At 42.2% G+C, this 22,676-nt stretch overlaps 1 protein-coding gene across 4 annotated transcripts in view; it reads right to left on the reverse strand.

Moving 5' to 3' along the window:
• The window catches only part of TOX (thymocyte selection associated high mobility group box), a 311,747-nt gene extending 294,806 nt beyond the window's left edge, over positions 1–16,941 (reverse strand). For 2 of the 4 annotated variants that reach the window (XM_061438802.1, XM_061438800.1), the window contains exon 1: positions 16,575–16,933. In XM_061438802.1, the coding sequence (XP_061294786.1) occupies positions 16,575–16,676 (102 nt within the window). In that variant the 5' untranslated portion in view covers positions 16,677–16,933. Of the gene's footprint in view, positions 1–15,362; positions 16,483–16,574 lie in introns of those variants that run through there. The other 2 variants (XM_061438801.1, XM_061438803.1) reach the window with 2 other exon arrangements.
• Positions 16,942–22,676: the final 5,735 nt, after the last annotated feature.

Below are 22,676 nucleotides of genomic sequence, written 5' to 3' on the forward strand. Positions count from 1 at the left end.
AATCTCAGCAAAGCGACTACTAATTTTAGAAGTTAAGTCAGCTGGTGCATTTCTGCAACTACACACAAAGCAAAACATTCATATTAATTTCTAATTATCAGGATGATCAATTTAAAAAAGAACTTGCAGGTAGACTATAAGACTCTAGCGTGTCTCTCAAGAAGTTACATTTAATATAACTGAATCTTTTGGCCGACATATAAAGCCTCTAAAAGCTTTCGTGCTAAGTCACTTCAGTTGTGTCCCAACTCTTTGAGACCGTATGGACTGTAGCCCACCAAGCTCCTCTGTCCATGGGATTCCCCAGGCAAGAATACTGGAGTCAGTTGCCACGCTCTCCTCCAGGGGATCTTCCCAAACCAGGGATCGAACCCGTGTCTGTCTCCTGCATTGGCAGGTGGATTCTTTTTTTCTCATTTCATACATGATATTATACATGTTTCAATGCCATTCTCCCAAATCTCCCCACCCTCTCCCTCTCCCACAGAGTCCATAAGATTGATCTATATATCAGTGTCTCTTTTGCTGTCTCGTACACAGGGTTATTGTTACCATCTTTCTAAATTCCATATATATGCGTTAGTATACTGTATTGGTGTTTTTCTTTCTGGCTTACTTCACTCTGTATAATAGGCTCCAGTTTCATCCACCTCATTAGAACTGATTCAAATGTATTCAGGTGGATTCTTTACCACAAGCGCCACCTGGGAAGTCACTAAAAAAAGCTTATTCATCGTAACTGAGACAAAGTCTTCAAAAAAATAGGTGAATATCTTAAGGTTCATTTTACCACAGAACTCCCTCTCCAGGCAGTTTTCTCTGGTACATTCCTATAAGCGCTGAGCATGAGTTCACTTTCAGGAAGAACCTGAATTCCACCCCAACTGCTCCCAACCCTCTCTCACGTGGCAACCATTACCTGCCTGACTTGCGAAGCAATTCCTGTTTGCCTGGGAGTGAAGCTCTCCTCCTTAGGCCCATATTTCTCACTATCGACACCTCAGCCTCAACTCAGGCACCATATTGGGTGGGGCCTCAGACATCCTGTGATGTCACACCTCCATCTATTTCCTCATTTGATATCTTTTGCAGTCTTTCATGAGAGGAAAACTTATGAATGATTAGGGTTCACAAGTCTCTCAAATAATCAGCATTCTGTCACTCAGTGGGTTTCCATTTTTTGCTCCATGAATGAGCAAGAGCCAAACTTAATGTCTGATTATTGGGGTAATCTAGGCTTCCCCGGTGGCTCAGTGGCAAAGAATCCGCCTGCCAATGTGGGAGATACGGGTTCAATCCCCAAGTTGGGAAGGAAGAAAAGGAAGAAATGACAACTCACTCCAGTATTCTTGCTTGAAAAATCTGAAAGACAGAGCAGCCAGGCAGGTTGCAGACCACGGGGTCACCAAGAGTCAGACATGACTTAGCGACTAAGCACAGATAGGGATCACACCTGAGCTAAGAAACACGTGGCATCTTTTTTTTCTGGCTACCATAATCTGCATTAATACTAATAGCCTTAAGGTAGGTGTTGGCCTTTTTTTTTTTTTTTTAGTTGCCTCAAGTCATTTTGAAAAGAGGTAGGAAGTCTAAAAAATAGTTCAAAATATAGAAGTCCCTTTCCCCCTCTCGCTGCATGATTTCTAAGGCCAATTAAAATGCCATTTCCTCCAGGAAGCAACGGGGATTTCCTGAACTTCAATCCATTAGTACTCCTTCTGTACCACCAGCACTTTGACTACAGACTCCATCCGCATCACATCAGTTACACTAGAGCTGGGCCACAGTTATTTGCATTCCTCTCTTGGCTAGTCACACAGAGGCAGAGTCCAGTACTTACTGATCTTTGTGCCTGTCTCCGCCCCTGGAACACTCAGCCTAAGGCTCAGCACACAGTTGGGTGTTCAATAAATGCTTTTCATTTCTAAAAATGAATTAAGTGTGCCTTATTAACAAAGCCTACAGCTTCTTTACAAGTGTAGTCCAAAAAAAAAAAAAAAAAAAAAGTCTGCTTCTTAGGCGAGAATATCCTCATCTCATCCCTGTGCAAATATCTGTGTGGGGACTGCATTAGAGCTACCTGAAAATAAGAAGTTATAATGGAAACAGTGACACAGCCTTAAGTGAGGCAACCCAAATAGGAACTACTTTAATACTTTTACTGCAATGTTCTCTGCTTGATAAAGTTCATTACCAGAATATCATCTTTAAAAGTGAAATGCATTCAGCTGAGTACTTTTTTTCATTTTGTAAATAGATTTTTCCTGCCCGAGCTCTCAGTATAAAGTACAAAATAGTTTTCCATAACATTAGAAAAATGTCACCCCGTAGATAAAGCTAAATTTTTTAAAATAAGTTTTCTTCTTTAGCCTTTTAAAGGTACAGCAGTGTCTTCCCAGAGCCATAACCCTGTACTGCCTACTATTGTTGCTATTTAGTTGCTAAGTCCCGACTCTGCGACCCCATGGACTGTAGCCCATTAGGCTCCTCTGTCCATGGGATTTCCCAGGCAAGAAAACTGATGTGGGTTGCCATTTCCTTCTCCAGGTGATTTTCCCAACCCAGGGATCAAACTTGTGTCTCCTATATTAGCGGGTGGGTTCTTTACCTCTGAGCCACAGTGGAACCCCACGGCCTTCTATACTAAAGGCTGAGTCATCAGCCTGCAATTTGACACCTTCTAAAATGTGTTGGGATAACACAATAAGCCTAGAATAAAGTTACGGCCCCATGGGATATCCTATGGCTATAAAGTCACCATCTTTTCAACAGGACCCTACTTATTACTAGGATTATATTTAAAATGACCCTGGCACTAATCTTTTTCTCACCCATTCAAAATGACACAGAAAAGTAGGTAGGTGTTAAATTTACAACCCAAGTGCCAAATTTTCACATCACATCAAATGAAAAATTTTATATATAGCATATCCATTGCTGAGTGTTTTGTTTTTACTTTGAGTTCCTGATCAATCTGGGGTGACTGTAGCCAGTTACCTCACACAGTAAGTTTGATTCCAAGGATTTCACATGTGTTAGATTTAGACAGCTAACTAAGATAAATAGTTTATCACCACTGTTACATCTTGGCAAAGAGGTGATAGCAGAAATGAAACTTTGACCTTTAAGTTCTCAGTCTAGGAGTTATTTTTCTAAGAACTGAACATTCATATATTCATTCATGTCATTTTACCATAAACACTGTATTCTTGCTCTTCTTAACCAAAATTCAGATACAGCTTCATGGTCCTTCCCCCTCTCAGATACATAGCCTTACTTCTCTTCCCTCCACTAACCACCCCCCAAAATTTTTTTTTCTAAAGATTTCAAGTTAGAGAGAGGCAATTGACCTCAGTAAATTTTTCCATCGGCTTACATTTTTTTTTTCTCTTTTCAAAGTACTCCTTAGGGAAAAAGAAAAAAGATAAACACACTTCATATAACAAGTGCCATAAGAAAAATATGTTCTGGCACTTTTCCCAACTTGTAACATAAAAGAATTTACATCATCCAAGTATAAGTGCAAAGAGTAAAAGAAAGAAATCTCCAAATGGATTTCTGTTCCATTTTCAAACTCCAAGGCTAAGGGAACACAAGTGCTTTACTTGAGAAATGAATAACGAATGACTTCAGCACACATACACCTTTCTCTTTGGAGATACTGCACATAAAAGAGCATTTTTTTGGCACGGCTGACCTGCAGAGATGTGGAGCTAAGCAGAGTCATGAATTCACTCGCTCTGATATGCACACATGATACGCAATTAAAATCTCCATTCACATTCCTGCCGGGTTGTCAATCATGAGGAAAGCCTTTTTGACAACATTCAGCGAAGCGTACCAACTAACCGCTCAACAGGAACTTAAACAGTAACAGCTTTTGTTACTAGCAAGAACGATTTTCTTTTTTTTTTTTTTTAACCAAGATTGGGTTCAGTTTCTAAGAAATCATTATGCTCTGTATTTTATGGGCTTTCATTAAAAATGAAAATGTGTCAAGATTTTGTATAGCAAGCAATGTGATGTAATATCTAGAAAATAGGAGATACATAACAATTTCTAGCCTTTTCAACTGGGCGGGGGGGAATCTTTTAACTTTTCCTGTGTAGAACAATGAACAATGATCTTATAAAGCAGAGTTCTGGGAAGAGCTGTGACGTTTCTAATTCATTCTGAAGCTTTTTACTAGAATTTTCAAACTTTTCAAAGAGATCAGGTCTCTATCTCACTTGAAAAGTGACTGACCAGTTTATAAACCAATAGGAAAGTGACATTTTTTTAATTATAAAGAAGAATATTTGGCATGTCAGAAACACTGCGTGCATTAAAGCTTTCAATTTATAGCACTCCACAGAAAATATTATGCACATAAATTCTCTACAGACGAACCCAGAAGGTACTCTGCTCATAACTTAGTTTCTGTTGAACATCTAATCAAAGACTGTGCCCTTCGTAATAGCACATTAGTTTGCTTTAAAGTCATAAATCCATAAAAACAGGGCCCACTAAAATTGAATACAGGATGCTTGTTAATCGGCTGCTGTGTCTGTTTTGAGCAACTAACCTTGGATTATAAATTTGAAACAAGTTAATACTATCAGGTATTGAAATATTTGTCTTTTTACTTATCACGCTCTGTAACCGAGAGAGCAGATGCATTCTGACCATTAGCAGTCATGACAAATTGCCTTGCTAATGAACGTTACACACTGAAAGTGCCATAACTGATTAAACTACAATTTCCCACTACCAGAAAGAGAGAGAGAGAGAGCTGGGGACTCCAGCATGGGCAACTCTGATATTCTGCCAACAGGCCTTCAGGCCACTGTGTGATATTTTGAAAAACACTCTAAATTCCATATGAACAGATTCTAGAAGCCTATGTGTACACAACAGGTTTTTAAAGAACATTAGATAAAACAGCTTAGGTTGGAGCTGATGAGCCATGAAAAATGGATGCGTTTTAACTATTTGATATCTTTGCAAGTAGGTATTAAAGAATATTCTCTGGTGTGAGTGTTTTTTTTTTTTTTCCTCTCTCCCTCCTTCCCTTTCCCCGCCCCCAAAACATCGCGTGTGCTTTGCATTTCACATAAAATCTTTCTTTTGTCAGTTCCTTTGTTGGTGCAAAATTGGCAGCAGTTCAAATTCAAAGTACTCCTATTCATTTACTGACCAATGTCATTCTAGTTCACATCAGCCAGCGAGCTAAGCTCTAAAAACATAAAAGACTTGCTTCACCACTGACGAATAATGTGTACATTTTTACAGAGCTTAAACCTTAATGCTTTCCCTGAAACTAACAATACAGTATATCTTATCATTCCTTTTTCACAAGCAAGCAGCTGCTGAAACGCTTGCCACTTCAAAATATCAATTGCTTGCCAGAATTTTCCTCCACACACCCTGTCAAACTCATGTATATTGTGCAACGAAAATGGTGCAGGACGGAAAGCTAGAAATTGTGTCAAATTCTGCTGTAAGGGTATGATGTGCAAAGAACAATGTATGACAACCGTAGAGACTACAAACAATGGCACTGGAGCCAGGGACTTCATAGATCACAACTGTGCCTGTACATATTTCATTGTAGGCATTATATATTTAAAGCATGACAAATGTATCGTCCTACATTATGTGCTACACAGAGGCTCCTCCCACAGATCGCCTTTCACGTTTCTCCTGGTGATGGAAACACAGTTGAGTTTCATTTCTTTTTCTTTTCTGAAAACATTTAAGGTTCTCAAGTCCTCAAGGAAGAAGACACTCTCACACACGCACACAAACAAGGCTATCCAAGTGAGTAACAGAAAACAGAAGACAATAATACAAGATGAGAAAAGGAGATCTTGTTCACTTAACATTTTGGCTGCTGAGGACACAAAGGCAAGGATTATCTGAAACAGTAACCAAGGGTATCAAGAGAACTACACTATCACTATGCCTGTAAACTGTCGTCTGCCTAATTTTAATGCAGATAAGTGCTGGCTTATTGATTTGTGCGATTTTCTAGCAAAATGGAAATCCCACGTGAATATGTTCTTTGTGTGCAGAAAATATGGTTTAAGAAGCTTTTACTCTTATTGCTTCCCTATGCCAAAAGAACAATTAAGCAAATAATATTTCACTACTGGATCAGGTCTATAAACTAACACAGATTCCTGTCTGTTTAGACTTTAAATATCCCTTCTCGTTTTCCGATTCGCTCTGTTTACTTTAAAAGCTTCTGGTTATTGAAAAGTTGTTTTTCTTCCAAACGTCTCTTCAAATAACATGTAAAATCTGAAAACAGTCTCCCTTTGGAACACATTTACTTAATTATAAAGGGGTTCATGGCTCTAACAACCTCACACTAATTCAGTCAATGACTTCAGAAAGGGAAACATGTTTATGGGAGATTAGTATGAATCTATATTCATCTCCTCCACAACCTAGCTTAGGTTACAAAACCTTTATCACCCAATTAGCTTGGTGTGGAATTAACTAATTCTAAGTTAAGGAAAACTTCAGGTCAGATAATCTTTTAGGGTGTCAATAAATATTTTGGAGAGAGAATAGGTAGTTTAGGTGCTTAGGGGTGCTGACCTTTGCTGTGTTGATTAGTGGGACAATGCTACATTATTAACACACAGCAGCTGTACCTGAACTGTTGCCATGAATATAATAGCCTTTTATAGCCATCAGGGGAGTGAGGTGGGAGGCCTTTATTAACCACTAGACATGATTAGCACATTATGTGAACTTTAGTAGGCAAATTATCTCTTATTGAAATATAATGTTGGTTATAACTAGCTGTAAACATAATTTTTAAAACTTCCCAGTGCACAACTCCAGGTTTTACTACCATTCAGTTCATTATTGGCCAGTAATCGATGAAAACAGGTTCTGTTGGGGAATGTACTTATGGGAACTGAATCTCCAAAAGGCAGACCTTGTCACCAAAGGCTGACTTGAAAACTGTTTGGCATTCCAAGTTCAGGGATATTAGCATACATGCAAACTTTCTCTCTTTAATTAAGTCAAACTGTTCATGAACTAGAAAAGCTGCTTTGGGATTTTTCTTCTTTATTTCTTTAATCAGTTCTTAAAAGATTAGTTTTGCAGTAAATTTTGGAGAGTTACCTTGAAAAATAACAGCATAATGTATTTCAAAAAGCTTAATTTGGAGAGAGAAAAAGATTATCCCATCAGCCTTAGTAACTGAACACCGTGCAGAGAGTCCATTATGAACAGTCTTTTATGCCCTGGCAGAAAGTCATTAACATAAAATAAATCATTAGCTTTGATATTAAGCTTCTACTATCTGCAGGTTTCTATGATTAATGTTCATGACTGCATCTGCCAAATGATAAAATATACTTTTTGTTGAAAGGTTATCCTGCCTCTTTATTATTAACATTTCTCTTTATACAATTGTTCCTGGCATTTTAGGTGAAGGCATATTGGTGTAGAAGGAAAGAGTTGGTTTTTTACAAGAGCTTGGAGATGCCAATGCATATAACACTTTACCCATCATTTTTCAAATTAACCATTTAATTGAGTTAAAGGACTTAAGAATATCAGGTGGTGTGCAGACATGCTTTCAGTGTAATTGGACTATCTTTAGATCCAGTTGGTCCATTGTTTAATTAATCTTGCATATTATATTGCCCATCTCTGGCCCATATATCAGAGGAAGGGAGTGAGGGGCAAGCTTAGTCCCCTGAAGTCAGGAACTACAAGAGGTCATTTCCCTCTGGAGCAGGCATTCTCAACTTTATTTTATCTCCCTACACTGCCCCATAGACAACAGATTCCATCCTAACATCTCTCATTAGGTGCACTGACTCACAATGCAGAAAGTGAAAAAGACACTCCCTGGGGGCTTATCAATATCTGAGAGATGGAGATTACAGTCTGTACAGACACACACCTCATTTTCCCCAATTCACCTCTGACCCGCTAGAAAGGTTATTCCTTTCGCTCCTTTCCTGAAAGAATCACTAATCTATGACTTTGGGAGAAAACGTCATTCCACTAAGGTAGCAGAAATAGAAGAAATGGGCTGAGAATGCAGTATTTTTCTAAGGTCTACCATGGCTTGAATTTTTGAACATCTTTTCTCACATGGTTTCAAAATAATCTACCTCTGTTGACTCCTTGAGGCTCAAAAGGGTGCCTTGATACAAACATAAGTTATTTCCTCTAGTGAATGCAGGCAAGATTGGGACACAGGTGGATGAAAGGTTTTTAGGTATCAGAACTTTTACCAGACATAGAACAGAGTCAGGCTTCTAGACAGAATGGGAAACAAGTGGAGGGAACCATATCCTTTCAGGGTTATATTTATTTTGCCTAGGGGGTAAGTCAACATAGGTTCAAGAGCCCAGGTTTTATGTGAAATCTTCAGCAAGTCTTTTCTTCAGTGAGGCCTAGGGCTTTCCTCAGAAAAGATTCAGTTCTTTAGTCTTATTAAGGTATAATTTGCCCAATTAAAGCCCTATCATTGTGAAAAAGTGTCACATGTGAAATACGGCTAAGTTTCTTAAAAAGGAGTGGTAATGAGGCATTCCTGCTAGCTAGTATGATTGCCTTTGTTGCTGTACACACTGATTCTGCCACTTGCGGTAAACTCTCCTGCATTTATGGGAAGAAATATATCCAGGACACTGTGAAACACAGGAAAACACGTGCTCACCCAACACATACACACACGCACAAGCACGTGTATGTGCGCATGCCAATTTCTCTACCAGGTAACTGACTTCCAGAGAGGGGCTCAAAGACTTGAATGGAAAAGTGTTCATGCAGCAACTGATGGTGTTGTAACTGTGGATCAGATACATGTAACTTATAAGCCCACATAGTAACTCAAAACACTTTATATTTTCTTGGCCACTAGCAAAGCTTCTTATCAACGAACCATAGCACTAGTTTATTTAGGAGTCCTTTCAAAACAGCTTCATAAAAGCACATAACTCAAGAATGAAAAACAATAAATACTTGGCTAAAGCTGAACCATTAAAAACTCCAAAGTGAAAAATGGACAAACAGAAAAGCATTGAGAGTGACATGGGTTTCATGACCTTTGTTAGCATAAAAATAAATCAGTGATGGTGTTTCATAAATACAATGGAAATCTGAAGATAGATTTTAAAAGTTAGGCAAACTCTCGCTGTAGATCAAATAAAGAGATCTAGGGAAATATTGATACCTCTTGATAAAACAGGGGGGTTCTTTTTGGCATCACCCCTCCTCTGATCTTTTTGCTGCATCCAGGCACAGAGCAATATAACATTCCCATTTTCAAAATGAATGCTATAGGGAGGAACATGTTATAACCAGGAAAGACTCATTTCAGGTTAATGTGAATTCCATGTCTCAAAGTATTATGGAAGAACTGCTATAATTAACAGTCTGTTGGCACTTCCATTATAAACCACATTTCTAAGCAGTTTATAACTCAGCTGTTTTTAATGAGAAATTACTCTTTAGGATGAAACTTGGCATGCATGGTTTAAAACAAAAAAAATGCTCCACTTCATTAGGGTAGATGTAAGCTGTAGCATCTTGGTGGGCTGCTTTCCTAGCAGGACAGTCCATTTAACACAACTCACTATCTACTGCTGGTCCTGTCAACCCTTGGAGACCACAGGCTATCTGATTCTGGGAAGTGCATCTTCAAAGAAAATGATCAACTGAATAATAGTTGTTCTTGGGCCTCCTCAGGGGCCTGGGCCCAGGATTCCCCTCGGATACCAAAATCTGAAGTCTCTCAAGTCCTTATATAAAGTGATACAGTATTTGCATGTAACCTACACACATCCTCCGTTACTTTAAATCATCTCTGGATTACTTATAATGCCTAAAACAATGTAAATACTATGCTAATAGCTGTAGGCACTATGTAAATGATATGTAAATAGTTGCTGCTGGTGTGCAGCAAATTCAAGTTTCACTTTCTGAAACTTTCTGGGATTCTCTACCGCCCCCAAATATTTTCTATCTGAAGTTGGATGACTTGCCAGTGCAGAACCTGCATATATGGAGAGCTGCGTGCACGCACGCTCAGTTGTGTCTGACTCTTTGCGACCCCATAGACTAGTCCATCAGGCTCCTCCATCCACAGGATTCTCCAGGCAAGATTATTGGAGTGGGTTGCCATTTCCTTCTGCAGGGGATCTTCCCAACCCAGGCACTGAAGCAGCATCTTCTACATTGCTGGTGGATTCTTTACCACTGCACCACCTGGGAAGCCCGTGGAAAGCTGATGTATATTAATAACATGAAAATCGAAATAAATAAGAAAAAAGAAACTATCTTTAAGATTGGTAAAAGTAAACATTCCCATGTTAAAATTTTGCTTAAATTCAATTAAACAAGGCAGCTTTCATATATTCAGATGCTTCATGGGGAAGCTTCTTGCAGCCAAGATTATAGCTATGTCTTTGGGGCCCACAGTATTTATAATTATGGTGTATCACAATGTTGTTTTCTCCCAAAGATATACATGTTAGATTCTTATATTTGGCTGTATACAACATAAGTTTTATCTTAAACAGTTGATCCAATATTTTAAAAATGCAATTGTTCATAACAGTTCATTGAGTCATGATAAGTAGTATATTACTTTTCCTTGAAATATAAGTTAAATATTCTACCTTATGACTTCTCAGAAACCTGGAGATTCACCTTTGGATAAGCTAAGATGTAGGATGACAAGTTACCTAAAAGTGATTAAATAGGTTCTTCATTTCCAACTATTCCAATCTTAGTTATCTATGTATATTCTGATGAGAACACATAAACATGCCAACCCATATAATCACTATAAATGTAACTACCTAACTTACCATGTGCAACTAAAGATCAGAAGATCATAGTCCCACTTACATACTATTTTAGAGTCTAAATTAAGATTTCTCACTGATAAGGGATATTCAAGGAGCTGATCCCAAGCTCTAGATACACTGTGCTTAAAATGTGCTGGAAGAAAGGAACAGTGAGAGCTTAGAAATACCCACCATGGCTTTCCTCTCAGGATCACATCTGTTTTCTTAGTCTATTATTCTATGACCCTAGGTCATTCACTCAGCTGGGGAAAAGGATAGCAGCCTAGTTGAGGACTTTAGGAAGTGGACCTGGGCCTACGGACTAGAAGTTTCCAATTTCTGTGCCCAAGAAAGGTCAAGTACTGGGAGAAGGATGGACTTGCCAACATGGCTATGATGGCAATGATGACAATGAAGACAAGCACCAAAGGTGGCCAAGATGAACACAATGGTGAGCCAAGGATCTGAGCAGAGCAAGTTCAGGTGAGAAAACATAGACCTTCCACGTTCAGACCCAGACTGGGAAGGAGAAAAGCAGGGGAGGGGGAGTTGTTCCAGGATTGCGGGTGTTTGGGAAGGGGATGAGGAGGAGGGAGGGAGGAGGCATCAGACACACAGACAGACCAGTTGCTGAGGGTAGGCTTCCATCAAGACAGGAGGATCTCCAGTAATTGAGAAATATCCCCAGGGTCTTTTTCAACTTTCTAGTAAGTTAGCAAAATGTTGGAAAGCACGAGAATAAGTCATCCTTCGTGGTAAGATTTCCTCTATGCCCATAGCCCCAGTCCCCTAACCTATCCCTTTCTTGAATTGAGCCCATCACACAAAAAAATACGACCACAAGAAATAGCCCCACACACCAAAACCAATATTTGAGACCCATTCTGGTCCTAAGAAAACCACTGTTAACTTGGAACTTTCCCTACTTCTTTCAGATTCAAGTGCCTTACATTTTTCTCTGTTCTTAGCCCCTTGCAATCATGTCACTTAAAAAAACAACAATAAGCAGCTGATGAGATAATATTTAAATATTAGTTTAGTTTTCCCAGCTAAGAGAAATATCAAAATGCTCCTTAATATCATCACTCAGTAACTTTAAAATAAATGGTAAAATGTGAGAATAGTAAATAATGTAAACTATTTTAAAAACAACATTATGAGCTCCAAAGCTCAAAACTAAAATTTTTGCATAGACATTTAAAATTGGAGTTTATGACACTGACATATCTCACAAAATCAAGATATTAATAGCTACATTTGAGGTTTTTGTATGACATCTGACTTAGTGGCCAAAACCATATGATTGCTTGGCTCAAAGCTCTTGCCTATAAATTTATTTAAAACATATTTAAAGACCTCAAAACTTACGAAAGATGCCAGCTTAATAAAACTCCCATGGGAGTTTTTAATTACACTAATGATGTTCAAAGTATTGACTATGAATTTCCCAAAGTCCTAGAAGTTATGGGGGTAGGGAGGGAACTAATCAAGCATGATGCTCTAAATTGCTTATAGTCCTCCCCTCCCTCCTCTCTCCCCTCCTCCTTTTTCTTACATGTATTAAAGCAGAAATAATGACTCCATCATAATGTGCTTGCAAATCCTGTATTTTAGGAAGGGTGAGTTTTGCCACATTCAAGAAAACACATAATACTCTAAACAGGAAAATAAGCTCGAAGGAGATTCTGCAGAGATGAAAATGAATCTTGTTTTCCTCAGAAGTCATCAAATGTTTAATGTTAGCCCTGACATTTTAAGTCAGAGTTCATCACAAACAGGTTCTTCCTCCTGTGTTTATGTGAAAAGATGATACATTTTCCTTCCTCATTTCAATGACAAAAGCCCAATATTCCAAACGCCCATTATTTTTCACTCTGTATATAGCCAGTATTAAGCATGGGTTTGTGTTATGAACTTCCTTGGGTCTAAATCAGTCAAAGAAAGATTCAGGGCCTGATTCCACAAAAGCAACCGCTGAGAACAGTAAAGACCATTATTTCCTCTCCCACTGCTGGCAGAGGTCAGCATCCCTGTCATTAGCCATGTCATAACATAATTGTATTACTACTCCTTATGTGGGCAGATACTGAGCAATAACTGAACACATCACATCATTGCAGAAATGAAAAAGTGCCACTTCTTCGTCCCAATTTAGCATAAAATCAGTGAAAACAATCTTCAGAAATGACACTGCACTAGAAACTGAAAGGAACTGTTATTACTCTGTGGGTATATATTTAAACTAATGTTCTGACATCTTCAACTAGAACAAAAAAGAGGACTCTATTTTACTACTGAGCTCCAATTGGGAGTGCCTATAATCCAATTTCTTTTGGTAACATTCAGTTCAATTAAGGGATACAATGTTACTTAAAATAGCCTTCATTAGATGAAACTCCAGTATGGTACCCATCTCTCAATGTCTCAAACAAAGCCATGCTTTAAGTTGCCAGAGGTAAACAGTGTTACTTTGAGCCTACTGGTTCCTGTCCAGTCTATGAGTTACACTGCTATTTCAAAGGCTGACCTATATACAGCAACATGCCATCCAGTTCTGGCTGTTTGTATAAGAAGAGATGCTTCGCACAGTTGCCATAACTAACATCGATGCATTGTTCTCACTTTTCTCCCTCAATGGGTTACGTGAAAATGGAGGCCACTTTGTATGATGATGTGCTCATAACCTAATGTGTTCTTGCAACAGAGCGATACTAAATTAAACTGTTTTCCAAAAAATTGCTCCTCCAGAGTTTATTAACTGAACAATATAAGTAGTGTTTTGGCAATCTATAGAGCAGCAGTGCTGGAGAATGTCAGCAAAGTAAAACAACCTCGTTTTAGTTTAGAAAAGCTCCAGGAAGAGGATATTCATTTTCTGGATTAGGGTCTCTCCTGACATTGAAAAAAATAATGTCACTGGAGAAAGTCTAGTCACAGTGTGTGGTGCTGAAGCACAGAAAGATACTGGTTCCGCTGGGATTTAGCACACTGACTTTAGTAAAGTGTCGACAGATTTCAAATAAAGACAATTAGTAATTTATGATCTTATCATCCTACTGAAAACAAATAGCCTGACAAACTGACTGTTTCTTGTAATCAACTACACACTAGTGACACCTCTGAAAGAGACAAGGTTTACTTTGCAGTCTTCTCTCTTTGGGGGGAGTCAGAGCTAACTTGTTTTTACTAATGTAGATAAAGATTATTTCACCTCTTTCACACTTCTGTCCACCTTTTAGATCCCTGCAAATCTACTTGAGTCACTGCAAAAATGAATGCTGGCTGACTACACTGTAAGCAGCTCAAACTGTGGAACCGGACAGAAATTTTGTGCCAATGCTAATCACGGTGGAGTAGAAAACATTAGTGCCGGGGCTTTCTGGGGCCTAGCAAATCTACTCAGTACACTAAATATAATCAAGAATGAGTGACAAACATAGTTGATAGACTGCTACCCAGAGAAGGGCAGGAGCAGACATCCTGAGGCAAACATTTCCATGAAGTCTCTTCCTACTATGAAAAGTGTATCTTATGACTGTGTATCTTTAAAAATCCATTATTCCCTGAATAAGTAAAATAGAAGACTTGCATCCAGTCTATAGAAAGGGTGGCTGATTTGCATTTAAAAAGAACAGTTTGCTCCCCGTACACTGGATGACTTAAAAGGAACTTCAATGAGCTAGTAAAAAAAAAATTCTGAAGACTTTCTAAATTAATTTATTCAATGCACAGTACAACCCACTAAAATTATTTAAAGCACTTAATTGGAAAATGATTTAATATATTGGAGCAATTCTTGATTTTCCAAAGCATTTAACTTTCAAATTAAATCTGACCCTCCTATCACTAGAATGACGAGTGAAATGTGTATCTAAGACATTATAAAATCACAGATAAACTTAATAAGATTTGTCCAGTTTCAGTGACAAAATGTTTCTGACCTTTTGGTTCCAATTAATACTGCGGAATAGGTCTTTACTATCAAGAATGCTGCTACCTTTCTATTATTTTTGTTAGTAGACGTGTTATAAGCAAAAATAAAATATTACATACACAAAACACCTCCTTATTAAGGCAAACCAGACTTTAGAGTAAAAGAGCTATGTTACCAACAAATAATGAAACTTCATCACAGAAACTTCTCTGGTCAAAGTTCCCTTACCCTCCAACTTGTCCCTAGCTACAGAGATGCTTCCTGCGGAATGAAAAGCCTTTCTACCTTGTCCAAGACTAGACTCCTCTGGTTTCTAACTTGCCTAGACATCAACACACGCACGTTGGTCTTACACATTGTATACACAGGGCATCAGGGAACTTCTCCACGGGATGCTATAACTCACAGCTCTGTGGGGTGTGTGTCTGGAGGGTGTCTGGAGTGTGAGTGCGTGTGTGTGTGAGTGTGTGTGTGTGAGTGTGTGTGTGTGTGTGAGTGTGTGTGTGAGTGTGTGTGTGTGCATGCGCGCGGGCGCGCGCCTGGATTGACCAAGACTCTGAGTTGCGAGTCTGCAGCGTGCTGGGGCCCCGGGGCTGAGGGTGAAACGCGCTAAATACCTCCGGCTCACGTAAAATAGCTGCTTGATGATGACTCGCCACCGGGCAAATGTTACCAGTCCCAACGCTCTATCCAGTGGAATTCACCGAGGGGCCGACGCGGGATTGCTGGCAGAGGCACGGTGTCCACCGAGCGGGAGCTGGGCGTCTAAACCGCTCCCCCAGAGTCGCAGAGAACTCAATTCTCCCCGCCACGTTTCACCGGGCAGGACTGTTTAGACATGTCCAAAAAGCCCGAGGCGAGGACAGCCGTGGCCCTGCGGCTGCTCTCGGACTCGGTCCCCCACGCGTCCTCCCTCCTGGAGGTGAGAGTTCGGGAAAGCGCAGGAGTCGCCCCCTTCCTATGTATCCCCAGACTGTTCCATCCTTGGGACAAGCGGAGCTCCGCAGAAGCCCCGCTCACCCTCCCGGCCGGCTTCGCCCCGGACCCCGCGGCCTGGGCACCTGGGGTCCCCGGGCTTCGGGTACAGTCCAGTCCAGGACCTGCTCGCGTCCCGCGCCGAGTGCTGCTGCTCCGAACGTGAACGCGGCGCGCCCGCCCAGTTCCTAACAAACTCGCGGTTTCTGCGCGCACCTCCGGGCGGGAGCTGTCCCCGGGACCCCACGCTCCCGTGGCACCCCGGCCTGCAGATCCGAGCCCGGACACTGGGCTCTACCGCCGATCGGCTTCGGGAAAACAAAAGAGTTGCGGAGCGCCGTTCCCGGGCGGAGGGCTTCTCCGGGTCCCCGGCACCCTGACTCCCAGCGGCTCCCCTGGCAACTAATTCCGGGCCGGGAAGCGGTACCACGAGCCCCCGCAGCCCGCACAGGAGCGAAGGAGGGAGAAGGGGAAACGAGAAAATCAACGGAATTCTCTCACTCTCCGCCTGCGTTCCGGGACCCCAGACACACCCCCAAAGTATTCTGCTGTTCTTTCTTAATTTTTTTTCCCCCCAGCGCCCGCGGCAACCCTAGGCAGGACTACTGAATCGCGATCAGCGGGAAGGGAACGACGGAGCAAAGCGCGTCACTTTCCGCACTATCGCGGTGCAGGGTAAAGCCGGGAGCTGCTCCGCAAAACTGACTCCCCGAGCGCACGCCCCGGCAGCCGCGGGGCTGCGAGCCGAGCGCGCCCGGGAGACCGGCCTCCGCGGCCGGCCGGCGGGCCTGCCGCCGCCCCCCTCCCGGGACCGAGCAGCCAGAACGCGGCGGAAACAAAAGCAGAGCGTTCACCTTGTTGCAATAGTAGGGGTCCAGGCAGGGAGAGGGTCCCAAACAGGGCGCGTCGGGCGCAGCAGCGGGCTGGGCTGGAGGTGGATAAAATCTTACGTCCATTTCACTCTCACATCAAGCAAACTCCTTTTCTGTGCCTTAAAAAAAAAAAAAAGTGTCCAGCAAAACAAGCTTAGACGGAACAGAGAGAGGTGTCTGGACTCAGGAGTAAAAGAAACACCTTCCTTCCCTCACATCCGTTTGTGGTTTGTTTAAGAAGAAGAGGAGAAAAAAAAAAAAAGAAAGAAAGAAAAAAAAAGAGGGGGGAAAAGCGCTCAACTCTCCCCCAAGCCGCGGCGCGCACCCGTCGGCGCCGAGCGCGCAGCCCGCTCCGCCGCCGGGCAGGTAACTTCATGCGCTCATTGTCCCCCCGCCCGCGCCCCCCTCCCCGCCTCCCGCGCCCCTCGCCGCCCGGCACACGCGCTCGGGCTCTAGGTCCTGGGCGTTTTATTGAAGTCTCTGAGTTGCTCTGCTTGGAGTTTATTTTCTCCACCTTGGAGGCCTGGAATAGGGTGGGGAGGACCGGAGAGGGGGACAGGGCGGTGTGTGTGTGGTGTGGTGTGTAGAGGGGGGCGGTGAGCGCCCCGGGCCCGGCGGGGTGGGGTGCGCGGCGGGACGCGGGTTGCTGGCGGCCCAATGGCGAACGCTCGGGGCCGGGGGCCGGAGGAGGGTGGAGCGGAGAAGGACCAGGAGAACGTGGCTGGGCCCCGGGCCGCGCTCTCCTGGCCGCGGCGCGACGCACACAAAGGGGCCGGCGAGCCCGAGCCTGAGGCGGCCACGGGGCCCAGCGGGGAGCACGCAGCCAGGGGGCGCTGTGGCGCATCCCGCTCCGCGGCCCCGCCCCCAGGCCCGCCCCGGCCCCGCCCCGCTCCCGCCGCCCCTGCCGCGGCCCTCCCCACCTCTCTCTGGCGCCCAACACCTCTAGCCGCGCGGCCGTCCCCACCCAGCTGTTCGCTCCCCACCCCAGTTCCCGCTCTTGGGTGGAAGTGACTGCTCCTGCCTGCGCTGCTGTGGGGGCCGGGAACCCTCGGGGAGCGCCAACCCTCTGCGCGCTCTAACTGGTCTTCTGTCCCAGGGACCCCAAGGGAGGGCAGTTAGCGAAGGCTAAGGCTGCGTTGTTGTTGTGGTGGTGGTGGTTGTTCAGTCGCTCAGTCGTGTCTGCCTCCTTGCCACCCCATGGTCTGCAGCAGGCCAGGCTTCCTTGTCCATCACCAAACTCCCAGAGCTTGTTCAAACTCATGTCAATTGAGTCAGTGATGCCCATCTCCTCCTCTATCCTCTACTTCTCCTCCTGCTTTCAATCTTTCCCAGCGTCGGGGTCTTTTCCAATGAACTGGCTCTTAGCATCGGGTAGCCAAAGTATTGAGAGTTTCAGCTTCAGCATCGGTCCTTCCAGTGAATATTCAGGGTTGATTTCCTTTAGGATTGACTTTTTTGATCTCCTTTCAGTCCAAGGGACTCTCAAGAGTCTTCTCCAATACCACAGTTTGAAAGCATCAATTCTTAAGCACTCAGCCTTCTTTATGGTCTAAGTCTCACATCCATACATGACTACTGGAAAAACCACAGCTTTAACTCTATGGACCTTTGTTGGCAAAGTGATGTCTCTGCTTTTTAATATGTTGTCTAGGTTTGTCTGAGGACAGTATAAGGAAGGATAAAATGAACATCCCTTGAGGTCTATACATGGCTCCTTTAGGAACATTTTGTTAGGCATTGCTTTATATTTCTTACATCATTTTCATCTTAAGTCATTGTTTCTTCCCTCATCATTTTTTAAGTGGCAAGAATACAGCTTCCTCTCTACCTCCAGATTAACACGGTGCGAATTGTTGTAAGGAGAGAGAACTGTAAGATAAAAGAATTTTTCTCTGTTGGATTCAGAAGAACCTCTGTGTTTCCAGGTCCTTCAAGGAGTGATTGATCAGTCATATGTGATGATGTCTCCATAAAAATCCCAAAGATCAGGGTTCAGAGAGCTTCCAAAGTGGTGAACAGTAGAGGTGCTGGCCTCTCTCATACCTTGCCCTCTGTAGCTCTTCTATCTATTTGTTCCTCTATGTCCTTTATCATACCCTTATATAATCAAGTGATAGACAGTAAGTCAACCTTTTCCTGAGTTCTATGAGCCACTCCAGAAAATTAAGCAACCCCAAGGAGGTGCCATAGGAACGTCTGATTTATAACTGATTGGTCACAGGCATAGGTAAATAGAGACTCCCCTAGTGGCCCAGTAGCTCAAAACTGTATTCACAGCGCAGGAGAACTGATTTCCATCGCTGCTCAGGGAACTGGATCCCACATTCCGCAACAAAGATCAAAGATCCTGTGTGCTGCAACTAAGACCTGGTACAGTGAAATAAATATTTTTTTTTTAAAGTGTTATGTGCCTGCCTGGATAAAGGGGTGGGGGGTGGTTGGGGGAGAAGGGATACATATCTACCTATGGCTGAGTCCTTTAGCTGTTCACCTGCAGCTACCGAAACATTGTTAATCAGCCATCAGTTCAGTTCAGTTCAGTCACTCAGTCGTGTCCGACTCTTTGCGACCCCATGAATCACAGCACGCCAGGGTCCCTGTCCATCACCAACTCCCAGAGTTCACTCAGACTCATGTCCATCGAGTCAGTGATGCCATCCAGCCATCTCATCCTCTGTCGTCCCCTTCTCCTCCTGCCCCCAATCCCTCCCAGCATCAGAGTCTTTTCCAATGAGTCAACTCTTCACATGAGGTGGCCAAAGTACTGGAGTTTCAGCTTTAGCATCAGTCCTTCCAAAGAAATCCCAGGGCTGATGTCCTTCAGAATGGACTGGTTGGATCTCCTTGCAGTCCAAGGGACTCTCAAGAGTCTTCTCCAACACCACAGTTCAAAAGCATCAATTCTTCGGCGCTCAGCCTTCTTCACAGTCCAACTCTCACATCCATACATGACCACAGGAAAATAATCAGCTATACTCCAATACAAAGTAAAAGTTTGAAGTTTGAAAAAAAGGAGAAGCACAAGTAACAACCTAGACTTGCAACTGGAAGAGTGTATGTCTTTGGCGTTGCGGGGAGGGGGGAGGTGCGGGGGGTCAGTCTTGTGGGACTGAGCCCTTATCCTGTGAGTTCTGATGTTATCTCCAAGTAAATAATGGCAGAATTGAGTCCAATTGTAGGACACCCAGCTGGTGTTACAAAATTGCTTCATGTGGAGAAAACCCACACGTCTGGCGTCAGAAGTGTTGAGTGTCTAGTAGTGTAAGAGCAAAGGAGAAAGACAGGAAGCAGACCAAGTTTTTCCCAACTCAGGTGCAAATTTGAGCTGTTGGCAAAAAAATTTTAAGTTCTATACTCTAATCACTCATATATAGAGAGTAGACCAGGAGTGTCGTCTCTGTGTAATCGGAAAAAATACTCTCTTGATAATGCTCCACCCAGGACCGGTCATGATCATGTCTCAAATGGGTAGGTGCACTTCCACCAAGAAAAACTTGGGGAAATTTAAAAAGCGAGACCTCTGAGTAAATCTTATTGATTTGAAAGATAAAATAGAGGATCATTATAACTTTTGAAAGAAAACCTTTTTATTTTATATTGGAGTATAACCAATTAATAATGGTGTAATAGTTTCAGGTGGACAGTAAAGGAACTCAGCTATACGTATACATGTATCCAATCTCCCCCAAATTCTGGCCCAGTCATTACGTTACTTTTCAATTTCTGCGGCATTCAACTCTATGTCATGGCTTTTTGTTGTTGTTAGTCGCTAAGTCATATCTTGACACTTTTGGACTATAACCTGCTGGGCCTCTCTGTCCTTGGGATTTCCCAAGCAAAAATACTGGACTGGGTTACCATTTCCTTCTCCAGTGGATCTTCCTGACCCAGGGATCAAACTCCTACATTGTCTCCTACATTAGCAGCAGATTCGTTACCACTGAGCTACCAGCGAGGCTCTCATTTATTTGTCCATTTATTCATACATGTGTACATTCTTCATCAAAGGTTTATGAGCTGGGGGGAAAGCACTATGCTGTATGTTGTGTGTAGGTTAACATATAACAACAAATTACTTCAAAACACTTTCTTCTTTAAATGACTTTAGAGTTTTATTGAGCAGTGTTTCCAGCACTGTTTGTTCAGTGAAATCACCTTAGAAGATTCAAAAAATACTTGTGCCTGGGATCCTCCTGCAAAGAATCTGATTCAGTTCATTTGGGGTAGGACCTCGGCATAGGACTTTTTAAAAGCTCTCAACTTTTAAAAAGATTGAGGCCAATTGTTCTAGAAGGAAAGATAAGATGTGCAGAGAGGTAATGTTAAATATTTTAGTAAATAAAATTGGCTGCATTTTTCTTGGGGTTGAAAATCACAAGGAGACACTGGGGACCCTGACTCCCAGGATCCCATCACCTGCACTGCCTTTCAGAGACTGAGTGTGGCAACAAAACATGAATAAATTGTTGTGTAGCCAGACTACAATTTGGTCATCTGAACTAGGAATTTTACATACCTCATTACCAGAAAATAGGCTCCCCAGTGGCTCAGTGATAAAGAATCCACCTGTGATGCAGGAGACATGGGTTTGATCCCTGGGTTGGGAAGATCCCCTGGAGAAGGAAATGGAAACCCAGTCCAGTATTTTTGCCTGGGAAATCCCATGGACAGAGGAACCAGGCAGGCTACAGTCCATGGTGTCACAAAAGAGTCAGACATGACTGAACAACTGAGCCTGTGCACCAGAAAATATGTGTCTATAAGCAAAACATCTCCCCACTAGAATTGATGTAATAACATGGATAGCTGCAATTTATAAAATGCCTCCTCTATTGTAGACCTGGTCCTCATTTTTATACATTTAACTTCACTGTCTCATTTAGTTTTACAAATGACATTGGAAACCCTAACCAGTAATTACAAACCACATTTAGCATTTGATTTGGTTCTCTAAACATTACCCATCATCATTTTAATTATGGTTCCATACATTGTAATGTTTTCAAATTTGCAGTTGCTTTCCTTGACCACATTTTATGTTTACTGATTCTTTGTACTATGCTAAGTCCTAAATCTTGGAGTAAGATCTCCAAATTATACACAGGATGTGTTACTTTAGGGAAAATATCCCCTAGAAAGTTCATCCTATCTATGATATATTAGAGTTTTATTAGAAATTATTCAACAACAAAGTGGTACTTCCTGAGGGACATTTTTTGTTAGTTTGGGGAGTTAGTTTTTCTTTCAGGAAGATCCCCTGGAGATGGAAATGGCAAACCACTCCAGTATTCTTGCCTGGGAAATCCCATGGACAGAGGAGCCTGGCAGGCTACAGTCCACCACAGGGTCACAGAAGAGTCAGACATGACTTAGCAACTAAACAACAACAACCACAGCAGACTACCTCTACAGATAGACTGTGAAAAACATCTTGTAGGAATTCATTTTGAAATACTAAATTTTTAAGCTAAAATGGAAGTATGCCATACTTTATAATTAAATTAATATTCAGTCTTTCCCTGGCCTATAATGTAAGGGTGAGTTTTCCAGCAAAGCTAATGCCTCAATCTCTCCTATAGAAGAAAAGCCTCATTTTTTAAAAAGACCATTCATTTGAACCTCATTGGGCCACCTTCTATTTTAACCTATCTCATTATGCACGCGTATATAGGTTGACCTTCCTAACAAGGTTATGGGGTGAAATAGCTACGCTTGTCCCCTTAGAACCTAACCAACCCTGAGTCCTACTTAAAGTTTCAAAACACATCATTAAGGGTTTTGTTGGGAAAGGTTTACATTTTCTTAACTTGCCAGTTAGAATTTAGTGTTGTCCAGAGTCATTCACTATTTTTCTAAAGTAATTTAAATGTAAACTAGGCTGATATGCAGTTCGTAATATAATGCCACAAGAGAACACAGAGTACTGAAGTTTATTTCCTGGGGAGACTGGTGAGAAATGACTAGACTGGAAGCCTTTCAACCAGAAAATAAAGGATTTTTGGAATGATGAAAGTTTGAAGGAAATGATAGAGGGTCCACAGATACCTCACATGGTACTCAATGACTCATAAAATGCAGTATTTT

This window comes from Bos javanicus, chromosome 14 (assembly GCF_032452875.1).
Source record: "Bos javanicus breed banteng chromosome 14, ARS-OSU_banteng_1.0, whole genome shotgun sequence".
Taxonomy (NCBI): domain Eukaryota; kingdom Metazoa; phylum Chordata; class Mammalia; order Artiodactyla; family Bovidae; genus Bos; species Bos javanicus.